Raw genomic sequence first — 16,629 nt, forward strand, 5'->3', positions numbered from 1 at the left:
AACCTGCCTGCGGGCTGCGCTGGCGCTACCCGAGCAGGAGGCGGTGGCTTCTCGGGAAGAACAGGCTTTGGCTGCGGGCGCTGCGCCGGGCAGGCCGAAACTCGGGGCTTCGGGCTCTGCCCTGACCGCGAAACGGCGCCCGGCGTTTCGCTGACAGCGCTGCGTTGGCTTGTGTCCTCCGGGAAGAACAGGCTTTGGCTGCGGGCGCTGCGCCGGGCAGGCCGAAACTCGGGGCTTCGGGCTCTGCCCTGACCGCGAAACGGCGCCCGGCGTTTCGCTGACAGCGCTGCGTTGGCTTGTGTCCTCCGCAGATGGTGGAGAAACTGCGGTTTGTTGCTTTGCATCGAGCGTGGATGTAGCTTGTGCACAGATTTCTGCTGGCAAAGGGCAGGTTTGGAGGCTGGATGAGGTTTTGCAAAAGTTAATAGAACTTGATAATTAAAGTTATGAAGGCTGTCTGTATAACTTGAAGCATTTTAAGCCTATATATTTATGATCTTGTTCTAGCACAAGCAGATAATAGAAAATTTAGCTTAATCTTCCAAGATGTTAATGGCAACATCGGAAATGGCATCAACAGTTTTTACATAAGGGGTATTAGGGGCACTCATAGCTGGTGAGACTTGGGTGTCTTTGTTAGCTAAATCATTCATATAATGCTTGGTGATTTGCGTGCGCGATCTAAGCTTGTCATCTCAGTTTTTAAAGACATAAATTTCGTTTCAGATCTACGGTTCATCAATGTTTCATGTACCCTTCACAAAATGTCGAGTTTTGTAGAGCATAGGGAAATAAATGTCCTCTTTATTTTTCTGTTCATAAGGGGTAATTCATTTGCTTGTGCCTTAGGACAGAGAGACAACCCAGCCTTGGACATTAGGTAATGAGGATGATTTCAGGTGTTTATATTTTTTTCTGGGGAAGAATAAAGAGCGCCAAAGACAGGAGACATTAACTGCCCAATTAGTGGAGGCATATAAAAGGAACTGAATTTTCTCTAGGAAGGGCAGATACTCCTTTTACAAAATTTGGGGGACTAACCTATGATAATACATTCTGTAATTCTGTCCATTTCTGAGAAAATTCAGAGATTCCTATGAAAAACAAGGCCCCATAAAATGGTGAAGTTGTGCACACAAGGCCTTATGTTCCTTTGAAAACCTTGACTTAGCATTGTAAGTCTGTGCGTTCATGATAACATCTCTTTTTTTCAGGGGGGGTGTTTTTAAATCAAGCTAATCGGTAGCTCTTCCTAAAATATGCAGTGTCTGCCAGTGAGCTACTAGCAATTATGTATTTGATGGTTCTTTAGAGCATTGTAAGAGAGAGCATTGTAGCACTGCAATTTTATTGGACAGTGTAATCTGATTTTTATCTTCTAAAATATTGCTGGAGCAATGTTCAACCGGTGTCAGGATATCACTCAAAGCTGTCTGTGTTTGATTTTAGGCTGAATATCCTGATGCGCAGCTTGCTGTCTTACTGGACCGTGGTGGAGCTTGCATGGTCACATCTTGCCTGAGGTTTTCTCAGAAACTATGTCATGAGGTTATCTTGCTGAGCAAAACAGTTACTTGATGCCTGTCAGTAGAAGAGTATCATATCACTTTGTGACAGCACTTCATAGGGGGCTATTGGGTACTGTAGATGTTCCTCTCACCAGCACATCATGGTAGATGTAACAGAGGAGGAGATGGATAACCCCACGTTTAAAAGAGACACTGTACTTTCTGACGTTCACTTACACTGTCCAAACAAAAGGCATCTCATGGTACGATTGAATGCAGTTGGACAACCAGGTAATGTATGTTTAGACTGACAGAGCTATATTTTAAGTGTATTCATATCTTTGTAATGTCTGAATCCTCCTTTGAATGGTTGATATTAGTCATTACATATTTTATTCCAGTTAGAAGCAGAATCACTTCTTACTCAGTCTTTAGGAAGAGGGCTAGCTAGATTCTCCTCATAAAATTAACTACAGAAATGAAAACTATTAATGTAGAATTTGTAGACAGCCTACCTTAAAAAAGAAATCTTAAATTACTTTCTGAGAAGTAACCAAATTAACTTGCTTGCGGGTTTAATTTTATTTATATATTTGTTCATTTATCTATAATCTCAATATAGCACTTTGAGAATCATGTTAAAAAGTTGGGATGTTTCTTGCATAAAAACAAAAGTTGAGAAGCCAGGGGTTTTAAATAATGTAACTTAAGTTTAAAATAAAAATTATCAGTAATTAATTCATGAATTTTTATGAAATCTTTTTGTGATGATTTACCATCTATTCCAGAGGAGCCTAACAGCTTTGATTGTTTTTTTTGTTTTAAAAAAATGGGTAACAACAAAGCTCAGAATAGCAATGGTTTTGACTAACTTAGATAATTTGAAGAGTCAAGGCTGTAGTGGAAATGAATTAGGAAATGCCTGTGACTGATTGCTGGCTTGTAGGTTTCTATAAAGTTGTCCAGGAAACTGACCTTGAAGCTGTTGGTAAAATGTTCTGTAGAAAAGTACTGCTCCTGCTGTGACAGAAGTGTTAATTGTTTTTTTCAAACCCAGTTGTGACATAAAAAGAATAACTTTTGCAGCTGTTCTAGCATATGACTGTAAAAAATGATAAAAGTAGGCTTGACAAAGAAGTGGATAATAATTTTGACCCTGGTCAGGTCAAAAACGGGTAATTAATGCTGCAGTATCTCTTCATGCTGTTCAACATTTGTTTGCTGTGATTCGCTTGATGCAGAGAACCTTTCAACAGAATGAAATGACAGCACGTGCTACCTACTCTGAATGTACTTGGTCTGGGAAATTCCTTTATTTGTTGAGACAAGAATTGGATTATAGTATGACAGCTTTTACTCTAACAAATATGACGACAATCTACCACTGTCACTTTGCTGTTTTTTGGGGAACCTCACGGGGATTTAGTCTCTGCTACTTTGGGGTCAGTTTTACCTTACACCTTTTGAAACGCCATAGAACATGCAGAGGATCAGAATGGGCTTGGAGAACAAAAGCATTTCATTCGTTGATGGCATCCTCTAATTTGTTAAATATTCAAATCAGCTTAATCTGGTTGTCAGGCAAACAGTAGATGAATTAAAGAAAATCTCACGCCCGGATAGGCAATGAAGATTTTATTAGATCTAGCTGAAAATGTCTCTCTAGAGAAGGACTTCTCTCAAGTTACAGTAGACCAACTTTGAATATCTTGCTTTCTAAAGAAACTGGAAGAGAACTCCATAAATTGTGAAACTGTTGAAAGCAATGGTGGCAAACACTGTATCTCTTCCCCTTTGGTGTGAAATGAATAGAATTCTAAGACATTCTTCTTAGAATCTTGCTGGTATTGACCTTTTTCACTAGTTGTATTCTTGGCTATCTTTTTCTCAAGTCTCAACACATTGTGTGTGATTTTGGAACAATAGTATCCAGCCTAAGATGTCTATAAACACTGATTTTGTACCAGAGTAGGTGAATCGAATTCCATGATTCTGTGTTCTGTGACTGGCCTGTTTAGTCAAGCACAGTGTGTAAGCACTGCTGAAGAGCTGAGATTGACTGTAGATGGAAGGACAAATGTTTGTTCTTCCTCATGTATTGTATTCAGACAATACAGATTCCTATAATTAAAATCGCAAGGTCCATGTTTGGATAACTTGAAATTTTTAATAGGTGCTGATGTCACCAGATGATGGTTGCAAAAGGTTTTTAATTAATTGGTTTATTGAGAACAATGGCCTTATTCATTTAATCTCTTCAAAGATTCAGTTTGAAGACATTAAAAAAAAAAAAAAATTGTCATCATGTCCAGCTTCAGCAAGCTATCTCCTGTGAACTTATTTCTGCTCTCTCGTATTCATACTAAGCTGATTTCAAGGCTTGAAGTTGCTTGAATTCCTAAAGACTTTTAAAACAATAAAAAAAAAAATCTACTTGCTTTTTACTAGAACATGTTTGTTTCTTACAAGATAGGAATTAAATCTTAACCAAAAGAAACAAAGTCTAACTTGTATTAATTCTTCTTTCAACTTGGTTTGAGCTTGTCTCAACAGAAGATCTTTTGGAGGGTGTAAGAAACCATCCCTTCTGCCAATTGTTAAAATAAGTGTTACTAAATCAGATGAAAGTGTGCATTGTGACTTGAGTAGATGCTGAGTCAGCCAGCAGTCTGTGAAAGTGCTTCATTTATTTCTACTGACAGAACTTAATAACAGAAATATTTCTTCGTAGCAAGTTGAACTGTATGTCAAGTTATCTGTATGATTTTTTTTATCCTCTAGATTTTTAATATGTGAAACGCACACCAAAATTTCATGCATGTGCAAGTTGCGCATAGATTCTGTTCTTACCGGGTGTTTAACTTTTTTCCCCCCTCTGTGTTCTTACAGTATTCCTGTCATATTTCAAACTTATTTGGAACACAGAAGATTCGGCATCTGAGAAACATGAAGCTACAACAGAAAGAGAACACCAGTACAGAAGTGGAGATGAACTGTGTGACAAGGACAGGAATAACCTAAAAAAAGAAAGAGAATTAAATAGTGAAGGAGTAGAAGCTGTGCTAGACGATGACGGAGACTTGGAAGTGGTCAGAAGACCTCGAAGTGCCTCTGATTTAGAAGCGGAGGATCTTTTGAGAGATAGAGTATATCCTGTAATTCTGATGAAAGCAAAAGAAGATGCTTTTGAAGATGAAGAACAAGAATGCACTTGCAGTGATGTTGTTAAAATAGGTAAACAGTAGGCTTACAGTCAAGGAGAAATGGAATCAATGTGTTTGTGTAAAACAAAAGAAAAATAGGTTTTCTTTAGAAATGGAACAGCAGTTGTTAAGTGAAAGGAGATAATAAAACAAACATAATACTGTGATATTGTAAATATTTTAAAAATTTACTATTTTTCTCCAGAAGTGATTTGGGCAATAGTATACCATGGGAAACTCAGTGCTCCCTAGTTAGAGTGGGGTTTTCAGCGTTATCTAGCATTATTATATAGAATGAATAGTGTTTAGTTCTATATTTGAAAGGGAAGCATGACTTGAATTTCAAATTTGCCACTATGGAACTTGATTTGAACAAAATTTTGAGATAATTATTTCTGCTCTACTTTCATTTTCACAGAACATACTATGGCAACCCCCTTAGAAGATGTCGGTAAACAAGTATGTATTCTGCCTTGTAGTATCTTGCTGTTCATGGATTGTGCTTCAGAATTTACTCAGTTTTAACTGCTTCTCTTATCCACAGGTCTGGCGTGCAGCCTTTCTTCTTGCTGATTACATTCTGTTTATACGGGACACATTCAGGTGTTGCTCAGTGCTAGAGCTTGGAGGTGGCACTGGAATTACAAGCATTATCATGGGAACAGTTGCCAAGAGAGTTTATTGCACAGGTAAGGCAGTTATTTTCAGTTAAGAATTTTCATGAAACTTCATGAAGCAATGCTTTCATCCTGGCATTTTCATCCTCATCTGTTCAGTTTTAGTTAATAATTTTTTATAAAGTTGTGTTGTTTATTGAAAAATAACAAGAACTTTCTCAACAGATTGACAAAGCAGTACTACTTTTAAGCACAAGAGTTTAAAAGCACATTAAAGGTACATTGCTGTGAACTCAAGATAGTGTGCCTAGATCCTAGTATAGGGATCTGACTTCTTTCTTCAAGGGTGGCTCAGAGCTTAGTACTGAAAGACAAAAGCAAGAAGGATACTAGGGAAGCAATCATCAGTGGATAGAGTTGCTCTGAATTTTCCTTAATCTCGTCAGCTTGAGAGAAACTTAGAGTATTAGTCTGAGAGGTCAGGGGCGTGCACGGCCCATGCAAAATATTCTTATTTTGAATATCTTTGTCACTTTTTTCCAGATGTTGGTGAAGATCTTCTGGCCATGTGTGAGCAAAATGTTGCATTAAACAAACACCTGATGGAGCCGGGAAGTAAGTGCTATACAGTCAGTGTTTGTGCAATTGCCTATATATGAACTACTTTGGGATTAAACAGCACGGTCATTGACTACCTAGCATATTCACAAGTAAAATTAAATTTTTGTCTTGGTTAAAAGTGACTCATTTAAAAAGAAAGATGCAAGATACCTATATGTGGTCCATAATGGGACGGCTTCCTTTTGAGAAGAGCAAAATACTAACTCTTTTTCTGGTTATCATTTAACACCAGCTGCAGTTCCTACACAGGCATTGTGTGAATTTCACTGAGGTACTTGGGAGGATCTCAGATATCCAGGTGCCAAGGGTCACATAAACAGAGTGTAAATGACAGAGGTAGAACTCTGGAAAGGAGGAGTATTTTGCAAGTGAGACATGTAAAAGAGAACATAGGTTGTCTTTCTGACCCTTAAGTTCATCCTGTTCTCTTGTGAGTGGGTAACTGGTTTTGTACAGTAAATGATTTGATGTTCAACTTTACTTGTTTCATATGTCCTCATAATAGATCTTCATCGCTTGTTCCAGTACAGATTTTGACTCCTTACTTTTGCTTAGGTACTGTCTGAAGGGCCATTTGTGACTGATGTGATCTTTCTTCACCCACAGGAGGGGAAGTTAAAGTAAAAGAACTCGACTGGCTGAAAGATGAATTCTGCACTGGTAGGTGGTTATAAGAGTCCTTTCAGAGACGGTTTGGTGTGTTGTTTTGTTTTCCCTTCAGAGCCATCAAGAAAAGCTTATTCCGTTGTTTATGAAGTAAGTCCTCCAGCACATACACCTCTGGAAAAATAGTTGAAAGTACACGATTGTCTTTGAGTGCATCATTGCCACGTGAATGAGTAAGGAAGGGTTTACTGATAGGTTGAGAATAGACAAGCGGTGGCTGTCCTTTACTTAGGTCAAAATCCAGAGGTGCAAACAAGATGTCTGTTATGTGGTGATAATGGAATCCAGGCACAATGACGTGGATTTGGGTTACTATAATCCAGATTTTGATGTGATGGTATTGTGTGGTTTATGACTGCATGAATACAAAACTATAAAAGGTGGTGGGGAGGGTATGTGATGATTTGAAGATGTATAAATACTTGTTCCAAAGGTAGTGGTGAATGTGTTATATTTTAAATATTTGCCAAGGGAATGTGCTCTGCTGCTTTTAGCAAAATAAAGGCAACTAACTTGAGTAGCATTTAACGTGCAATTAATGATAGTAAAGCAGATCACTAAAACTTTCTTTCTAGTGATTGCAAGGTCAACACAAAATTGTAGCACTAGGTTATATAAAGCCTACTTTTATATAGATTTTTATATCACCAGTTGGATTTGATGTAATGCTTCTAAAAAATAGAGCAACTATTTAAGCAAGTGGAAACATCCTTTACACATTGAAAAGCCTCTCTTGGACCTCAGAAAATTCTGGTTAATGAAAACATTTGATACTGCCAGTTGAAAAGGCTTTATGTTTTTTAGACTTTCAGAGAAAGTTTCTATATTTTAACAAAGTCTAAATTTTAAAAAGCATGATAAAGTAGGAAGCTTAATCAAAACTTACACAAAGATGCATTTGGGTTTTTTTATTTAAAGGAGTATTTATGTTAATCTAGTTAAATCTGTGATCTCGCTACAGTGTAGTAATTGTAGTAATTGTAAATTCTGAAGTCAAAGAAAACTTACTCTTGCCAGTCAGCCTTGGGAGACTTGGACATAACACAGAGAAAGCAAAGGAGTGCAGGGAACTTCAGAGAATGAAGAGGGAGGTTTTGATTTACCTTCAGTGGAGTGCTCCACTGGTGTTCCATTTATGAAGTAGCAGATGACCACAAGAGTTAAGAAGTTTCTTTTTTTCAGCTGTCAATCATTTAAGACACTTAATCATGTACACCAAAGCCATATTCTTTGTTACAGATCCTGAAGCTCCTTATAGCTGGTCTGATGAAGAGATTACTGATTTGCATGACCACTGTACTGTGATAATGGCGGCTGATGGTAGGAAAATATAAACAGTAAGCTTTTAAATCAAACACTTGACCATTATGAGTAATAATTTAAACATACCTAGTTGGCTTTTAAAATCTAATAGGTCAGATCCTTACCTAATTTGTCAGAGCTCTGCCTTAAGTGTTCCTGCCTGTATTTTTTTTTTTTTTTAAACAATTGTATTTACATTCTGAATTAGCAATAGGAGAACAGATGTTGAAAACTACTAGCTTTTTCTTTCCTTTGGTGTGGTAATTATTTGTGACTAAATAAATTACTCAAAGAACATAAGCACAAGTACGTGATGAATTTGACTTCCAGAAGAGTTTTGTTGTCCTACCTTTGTCTTGCTTCAAATAAGCTCTATGCAAATAATGATAAATAGGTGGTTAGACTAATATATTCTATAATGTGAAAAACAGTTTCAGATGCTGCACTTGCCCATAGAGTCTATGCCTTTGGATATCTCTCCCTTTTTTTTTTTCCCTGCTCTCTTTCTTGCTTAAGTGAAAGACTGAAAAATGGCAGGCTAGCTTATCTATATAGGAAAACCATTGTTGTTTTCATACATAAATAAAGGAGGATTGGTTTTAGTTCTGATATTGAAAGGTGTTGCAAGACTGCTTTCCAAGGAGATTAAAATGGTATATTAGTTTACTGCCTCTTTTGTATTTTTGTAAGAAATGAGGCCCTATACATTGTGATATCCTGTCTGTTTTAGCTTTGCAGTAAGATATTTCCAGACTGAGAGAAATCTTGTTAAAGTTTTGTAAGTTGTCTGACAGAAGTGTTTCCCATTGATACGAGAGAAGTCTTAAACAAAGCCTGACATAAATAGCAGCAGTGGATACTATTACAGGGTCAGTTGTTGCCATTAAAAATATACTTTGGGATTTAGTTAAAATAGTGACTTGTTTGGTTAGAATAATCAAACTAAGGCCCATTGTTGTTTCATACCTGAGACTTAAGTAAATAATATGCTTAAACATACATATTTTGTGCTCTTAATCTTTTTTTTTGTAGTGTTCTATGATGATGACCTGACAGATGCCTTGTTCAGAACGCTGTATAGAATCACACACAACTTGAGAAATTCTTGCACAGTTTACCTAGCATTAGAAAAGAGGTAAGTATTACCAAGAACTTAAAATAAAAAGCACTAAAAACTTTACGTGCTTTCTTTTTTTGGAAGAAACATCTGATTTGATTGAAGGTCGGTTTCTGATTTTCATTGTATTAGTTGATCACAGGCTGCAGTATATGCTCAGGACAAGCATTTGTTTTTATACGTGCTTAATTTTTATCAGTTCAGAATTTGACTTCCACAAGAGTTCGGCTTTTGTTGTCCTGCCTTTGTCTCACATCAGATAACCTCTGTGCAAATAAGGATAAATAGGTGGCTAGTCCGATGTATTCTATAATGCCTGACAACATTTGCTATATATTTTTGAGGTCATAGAGTGGTGTGAAGGCGCTTAGAATTAGGATATATGTTTCCCAGCTTGAGTACCTCTGTAACAATTTCTCTTGTGTTTTCTTTCAAAGAATCGTTGAATATTTTTAAGTAGTCATGTGTTGCAGTCCATTCATAAACTAATATATAAATCGGCTTTGCTTAAATCTCTGGAGATATGTAAGCAATAGCTATTCATATGATTTGTTGCCAAGTGTTTGTCCAGGAAGCCAAGCCAATGATTCTGTTGCGGCAAGTGCCTTAAAATCAATGGAAAGATTCATCCAAGAGTTATTGTGTATTGATGCTAACATAAGCCTTGTCCGCTTTTCAGGAATAGCAGGGGGGGTTACTTTTTTTTGGCTATCGAAGTTAGTTAATTACACTGAGAAGACCCACATTTTCCATTACCTGGGGAAAAGTTACATAGCTATTTAAGATGCCAGTATAGAAGAGACATTTTAAATTAAATATTCTCTTGCCAGGCTGAACTTCACTTTAAGGCATATGGATGTTACATGTGAAGCCTACAGTCATTTTAGAAATACTCTACATGATTTGGAGAACCTCCAAGATAGAAAAATGAAATATACTGTGGAGCCCGTTAAGCTTGATTTCTGCCAGTTTCTCATTTATGAACGAATTGAGCAGTTGGTAAGTGGCATTCATTAAAATAAATGTAATGTGTTGGGCTAATCATCTCAAATTAGTTTTCAGCTGCTTACTTAACATGAGGTAAGAACAAGAGAATAAACATTACCTTTTCATTTATTTCCATTTAGCTTTTTGTTGGTTTAAAATGATTGTTTGTGCTTACATAATCTATACCAGATTGACATAACATACCCTTTTCTATCACCAGCAGTAGAGTGGCTTAGATTGCACTCATTTCCTCAAAGGTTAAGAAACAGTCTCCACTACTTTATACAATACAATTTTTGCGATTGACTGGAAAATGGGACCAATATCTCTTCTCATTTATTTGCTTATAGAGTAGCTTTCATTTCATAGTTTTAGTAATTCCTTTCCCAGTTCAGGGTTCAGGAAATAGTGTTCTAGTATCTATGAAGAAGTCAATTAGCTGCAAACTTCTGTTATTCAGAAACATGTCAGATCTAATATTTGTAGTTATCTAATTACCTCCCAAGCACTTATGGTTCTCTATTTTTTTTTCCAATTGTCTGCTCTTACGAATATTATGCAGGGTAGCTAATAGCTTGCTAGCTTCTAGAACAATACAATCTAACAGATCTTTTTAGAGAACTTGCAAATCTTGTACTGGATTGCAAATCTGTTACCAAGAAATGATGTTCCTGTAGTGAACATACTATTGCTGTGTCTTCTGCAGTATCTATGCGTAGTAAGATTACGGGGGCCACCGTTACTTCACGAGACTGATTTATTTTACTTAATGCTGATACCTTCAGGCATAAAACGTGCATGCAAAACTTAAAAACAAGTAAAAACTTGTAAAAAAAAGTTTTACAAGTATATAAATGTAACCTGGATTATACCTAAACGTGTAAAGTCATTCCCTAGCCTTTTTGCGGAAGGCTGCTGGTCTTTGAAATATATGCATTTTTAAAACACCTAAGTTTTTTATTTATCATGGAGTATATTGCCACAATTCAAGATGCCATGGTGAAGAGTATGTGATAGTCTGCTTAATAATCTTTTGTATAGCAGACAAAGCATATGCTAATTTATTCTACAGAAATAAAGTGGTCTGTTTTTCATCTTCATTGTCCAACAGATTGAGAAGGGGGGGGTGTTTAAGACATGCATTTGTGAGACCTTGATTCCTCAGTACATTGAGTATTTTTTCAGTTGTATTTTTACTAGCATTATTGAAAGTGTTTGTCAACACAGGCTAAGAAAAAGAGCAAGATTATCAGTCAGAATACTGCAGAAGGTCATGCAGACCAATGAAATTATTTTAAAACATTATTTGAATGATACTAACTTTTTATTTTAAAAAATCATGCTACAAGAATGAAGAAATCAATCCTATTCCTTTGTCTCAGAGATAATTTGGTGGTTGTTCTAGCAGATTACATAGATGGATATAGTATCTGTCCACAGGTGGATACTATCTATAGATGGACATCTTAAAACTTGTCTTCAAGTGGGCATGTTGAACTTTTTCATAATTGCAACCTACTGATCTGAGAAAATACCTGTATGTATTTTTTCCACTCCTACAGGAATTGTGGAAGATTGTTGCTGAACAGCTAACGTGACAGGGACATGAGAAAATAGAAGATCTTTATCTAAGGATAAAGGCTTTTTTGATGTTCTACTTAAAAAGGATTTTCATCCCAAGAAAAGCATTTTCCTGGTGGAACTGTGTTCTCAGAAAGTATTGCTATGCAGATTTGCTTTACTTCAGTAAGTTTTGGGTTTGGCACTTAGGACATGGTTTCTTTTACAAAACTGTTTAATGTTGATCTTCAGAGAAGTGCTGGATGCCAAACAATGGCAGTGACACAGCAGCTTGCTCTTTGGGATTGATGACTTAGGTTTTAGAGTCTGACAAAGAGGTATTTAACCTTTTCCATGTGGCTGATTGGCAGGTGTCGTGCATTTTCCTTTTTCGTTTTCTGAACACGGACACTGTTCTTGGTCTCATCCCAGTTCCACATTATTTGTATTTATGGACATTTGTGAAACAGTGTTCTGGGCAAGACCTGTTTGTCTTTCATGGACTTTTCTTTAAGCAATCTGTTTATGAAACTTAGTCCTTCATTTTCAGTTTGTCCTATCTAAATCATCCTAGTTTAGGGCTACTGTCTGAACTGGATTGTGACAAGATGCATTTTGTTTGAGCCTCTAAAAATACTCCACAGAGGTCTTGGAGCTATATTGTCCTGCTGGAACTTTAAGCTATTCTGTCTTGCCAGGTTGAGGGTGGGAAGGTACCATGTGAAGTGATATGCTACCGCTCTTTAAATGTTTGGAATTCTACCCTCAACATATACATGTGAGGCTGGGGAGCAGGAGGTGACCAAGAATGTCTTGCCCACACAAATGGGGCCTTCAGTATCTTTGCTTTTGGATTAAAGTACAACATATTGATCAAATCTCTCCTGTGTTATTAATGAAACCAAAAACCTGTTTGTACGTTTTATAAATTTTATGTGTACTATCATGTTTATATCACTCACCATATGTACACTGCCACGGAAATTCTTGTGCCTGATGGATTCTTGAGCATTATGAGACTATCGGTGATGAAGCTGTTCCGGCCTGTGACTTGTGGGAGTGTGCATACATTACATGAGAAGCATCTGGCTGACTTCTTGAAAGTCTGGTTTACATTTGGTTTAGTTCAGTTGGTTTTTAGGTCAGTTATTTCATAACCGGCGTATGTGTATGAAGACACTTTTTTCATGTTCTTTAATGAGATGAAAGGTTATTAGATGATGATGGCCTTCTCCTGTGAGTATAGTCAAAGTAAAAATTACATTATGTTAGCATATATCTGCCTAGATTAATACAGAACTTCTCTTTCAGAACCCTCATTTGAACTTCAAAGATACAAAACTATTTTAATCCAAAGATTCCCAAACTAGTGTTCTTTTTGTTTGTTTGTTTTGTAATGTTATTAACTTTGGTAGAGTAACTGAAAACTTTTGAATGTAGCTGCTTATTTAAGTAGTTATTTTTTGAAGGCTGTAGCAAGAAATTAATTTGAACTGATGTGAAATAGCGTGTGCAGTTAGAGAAGGTTTTTACTTGCGCAGGACTTCTGAAAGTCTTTGGAATTATCAACAGAAACTCATTCAGGTAGAGGCAGAAACTCATCCAGGTAGAGGGATACTGTAGATCTTTTAAATGTAGAATTCAGCCATTTTTCCGCAGCTGTCTTAAATTAACATCTGAAAAACATTTTTATACTTTTATCTTTGGTTGAGTAAATAAAAGCCATCATGGCTGCTTGGGAAGCAAAGCTGAAGTAGAATTTCCTCCTTAAGAAACAAAGTACATCTTTCTATTGAAGGGAAACAACAGCTTTGGGGGTTCAGTGACTGAGATCTAAAGGCCAAATTGCAAATTTGGGTATGACCCTTACCACTGACAATAAGGACTAGTCAAAAATAGGCAACAGTTCTAAGAACATGAGAATCTCAAGGGTCTCACGATGCCTTAGCTTTGCAGTGTTAATGAGAGATAATATAGCCTGTATTGCCAGAGAATTGTCCACTGCTACTTGAGGATGTTAAGTATGGATGCCACCTTCTCAATTTTGACTTTAATCATACTTCAAATATGTCATACATGGTAGTTGTTCTCAGAACTCATCATGCAAATTTACACCTTTAGCAGTTCGTTGTTTATTAAGATGATTAAAAGTGGGGAATTGTTTAGCATTGAGCATACAGATTATGATTGGAAATCAAGTTAGTGCCTGAAATGGTGATGCTTTGAGCACAGTATCTGTACTTATGTAATCAAGAAGGATTTTTTCCTAATAAAGCATGATTTAAAAAATAGTATGCTCCTGTGGTGATGTATCTAAATTTTGAAAAATTGTAACAGGTAACATTCTTACTTTTTTTTTTTTGGCAGTCCTGTCTTATACCTGGGGTTTTTTTTGTGTTAGGCACAATTTGGCATGATTTTTAGCCAGATGGAAAGGAGAGAAAATATGATTGTGAGGGGGAGAAGATAGTATGTATACAACAGTCCAGTGTAAATTGCATGAGGCTTTCAATTCATACAACTTATGGAAAAGTCAAGTGATTGAACATCAGGTTTGATGGTCTTGGACTTGTGAGCTACTGGGAAAGAGTTTGCATGTTTCATTGTAAAACTCTTAGGAACTCTGCTGGCCTATTCGTATACTACTTTTTGATCACCTCATAGCTAGTAGGGAAAAAAGGGGAATTGGTAAATGTTTCTAGTCAGTATCGCCCATTCCTGCAAGTCCTTTATTTCTGTGAAGGGGAAGGAAGAGAAGGTAGGTGCTTAATCTAAAATTTATTAATGTTTCTACTCTGCTGTGGAGCTGAGGTTGCAAAGCTTTCATTTGGAAAACCGACTTTCTCCTCTGCTAAATAAAACCATTCCACAGTTGGGAACACTCCCAAATCTGGTTGGCATAGTCCAGCTGGTCAGCCAGATGGTTCGTTTTGGGGAAGAGAGGAATGGAGAGGAGGTGGAGGGGAACCTGTGAAACTCTTGCAGTGCACTTATTTCTGATAAAGGAGAGGAGTGTCACAGTTTTGTTGGGAAGTGTGGTAATGGATGGACATGTGATCTTCCAGGAGGAATTTTGTTTGAAACAAACTGATTTTTACTTTTGTCACTGGTGTATGGTGATATAACACATGTCCTTTCTCAGTCCCCACACTTCAGATGAAGATGGCAGGCATCCCTGTCCTGCTTTTATCTCCTCTTAAGAGGAACACAGATGACATAATTGTAGATACTGGTCAAAAGAAGAGCTTGAATTTTTATGTGACATTTGAATGAGCACTGCAAGCTGATTACATTATTTCTTTTCAGTCTTTGTTGATGTGAAACTTGGAGAGCTGCTTTGTTGTGAACTTTTGTTCACAAAAGTGAACTTCTGTGTGTCATTTTGCAGTAGAAAGAAAAGTCGTTTTAACATAATCACTTGATGGGATGCATGATGTATATTTATTATCTCTGTGTGTTCTCATGTGTAGGTGGTTATTCATAGACCATACTTGTAGCTCCATCTGCTGTACAACACTTCGAGTCAAAACATTTTACAGTTTGTTAAACACCCTGTTCCTTTCTGTTTTAACTATTGTATTTTGGAGTAACAGTTTAGGTTGAATACATAGTTCTGCATTTCTCACCTAGACTTGCAGATGTGTGTATTAGTGATGAAGTTACTGTGGAAATAATCTTGAAAAACAGTGATGTTTAATTACCTACTTTTTAACAGTAGCTTTAGGAGTCTGCCTCCAGCAGTTCTGGATTTTCAGGAAACATTCTAGGAAGAAGTGGACGTAACTTTTTGTGTGTGGTAGGGACTTCTCATTCATTAGAAGATCAGGACTTAAATTGGATCTCAAAGTTTTGTAGCTGATAAATCTCATGAGATTGTCTAATCATTGACTCAACTGTTCTCGTGAACTTCTACACACACCACTAGCTCCAGTCCTTTTTTGTTTTCACCAGGGAATTAAGGGCTTTGTCCCTGGTGGTTGCATTTCTGGGTTGGTTTGTTTGGTTGGTTTGTTTTTTCATTCTGGTTGACATCTTCATGAATCTTGAAGAAATAATTTTGTGTGTTTGAGATTTCTACTGTCTTTCATGTCAAGATCAATAAGCCAATGGACTCCAGCATCTTTCCTTAAGGAACCAATATAACACTTGCCTATCTCTAGTGCAGTAGCACAATGTGTTTAAAGTAAATTATGAAATTGATTATTTCACAACAATAAAAGTTACTAGAGTCAATTTTGGAAAGACTTAAATGCACATTAACAATGACCTTGCGGTATTATATGATTTTGTGAACATTCATTATACTGTTTCTGAAGCACAGACCCATGTCTTGCAAGAGGTCTTAAGTAGCATAAGGGGAAAAAATAGCAAAGAGGATTATTGTACTTTTCCTGGTGCTATACAAGCAAATCATACTAATTACAAAATAGAAAAGGGAGAAATCCTGGAGAGAAAATGATACTCCCTGAAACTGGGGGGGAACAATCCATAGTGGTCCTAGAAAGCAGCACAAGGAGTTCCTGGAAACCCGGAGGGATTTGGAGGGGCATGGGGATTCCTACAGAACTGAGGGAAATCCTAGAAAGTAGCGTTGGGGTTTTCCTGGAAAGCCAGGAATTGCAGGGAGGTGCGGTCCTAGGCAGCAGTTTGGGGATTGGGGATTGCCAGGAAGCAGCACAGGAAGCTCTTAGAAAGTAATGGGGTTGGGGGTTAATTCTTAGGAAGTAATTGGGGGACTCCTGGGAAGCAATAGGGGAAATTCGGGAGCCCAGATGTCTAGACGATGCATACAAGTAAGCTTGATCATGAAGTATTTATATTATTTTTTTTCTTTAATGTCCTTTTATGTAGAGCTACTGGCCTGTCAAAATGGTCTTTCGAGACCATCTAAGGCGCCTGAAGGTGCGGGAAGATCAGGAACAGATCCTCCTGGAAGCTATGCTGAGGCACATGGAGGACAGGGAGATGATTCAAGAAAGCCAGCATGGCTTCACCAAGGGCAAGTCCTGCCTGACCAACCTAGTGGCCTTCTATGGTGGAGTGACTAC

General features: G+C 37.2%; 2 protein-coding genes across 2 annotated transcripts in view; one reads left to right on the plus strand and one right to left on the minus strand.

Annotated features, from left to right (window-relative positions):
- TMEM114 (transmembrane protein 114) overlaps positions 1 to 344 on the minus strand; it is a 26,683-nt gene extending 26,339 nt beyond the window's left edge. Inside the window, exon 1 of the mRNA XM_019471636.1 lies at positions 4 to 344. Within this exon, the coding sequence (XP_019327181.1) occupies positions 4 to 344 (341 nt within the window). The remainder of the gene's footprint in view (positions 1 to 3) is intronic.
- Positions 345 to 1,108: 764 nt separating this feature from the next.
- Positions 1,109 to 13,858, plus strand: METTL22 (methyltransferase like 22). Its single transcript, XM_009278039.2, has 11 exons — positions 1,109 to 1,175; positions 1,450 to 1,799; positions 4,398 to 4,742; positions 5,130 to 5,170; positions 5,256 to 5,400; positions 5,872 to 5,943; positions 6,556 to 6,609; positions 7,855 to 7,935; positions 8,950 to 9,052; positions 9,865 to 10,033; positions 11,584 to 13,858. Exons 2-11 carry the CDS (start codon positions 1,670 to 1,672, stop codon positions 11,617 to 11,619), a joined length of 1,176 nt encoding a protein of 391 aa, XP_009276314.1. The 5' UTR covers positions 1,109 to 1,175; positions 1,450 to 1,669; the 3' UTR covers positions 11,620 to 13,858.
- The last annotated feature ends 2,771 nt before the right edge of the window (positions 13,859 to 16,629 follow it).

This window comes from Aptenodytes forsteri, unplaced genomic scaffold (assembly GCF_000699145.1).
Source record: "Aptenodytes forsteri isolate BGI_AS27 unplaced genomic scaffold, ASM69914v1 Scaffold26, whole genome shotgun sequence".
NCBI classification, from domain to species: domain Eukaryota; kingdom Metazoa; phylum Chordata; class Aves; order Sphenisciformes; family Spheniscidae; genus Aptenodytes; species Aptenodytes forsteri.

Bases quoted from the DNA above. Each gene is read 5' to 3' on its own strand.
- METTL22 (XM_009278039.2), top strand. From the start codon at position 1,670: ATGGTAGATGTAACAGAGGAGGAGATGGATAACCCCACGTTTAAAAGA. The intron at 5,944-6,555 runs GTAAGTGCTATA...CTTCACCCACAG, and splicing joins ACACCTGATGGAGCCGGGAA to GAGGGGAAGTTAAAGTAAAA. The intron at 10,034-11,583 runs GTAAGTGGCATT...CCACTCCTACAG, and splicing joins ATGAACGAATTGAGCAGTTG to GAATTGTGGAAGATTGTTGC.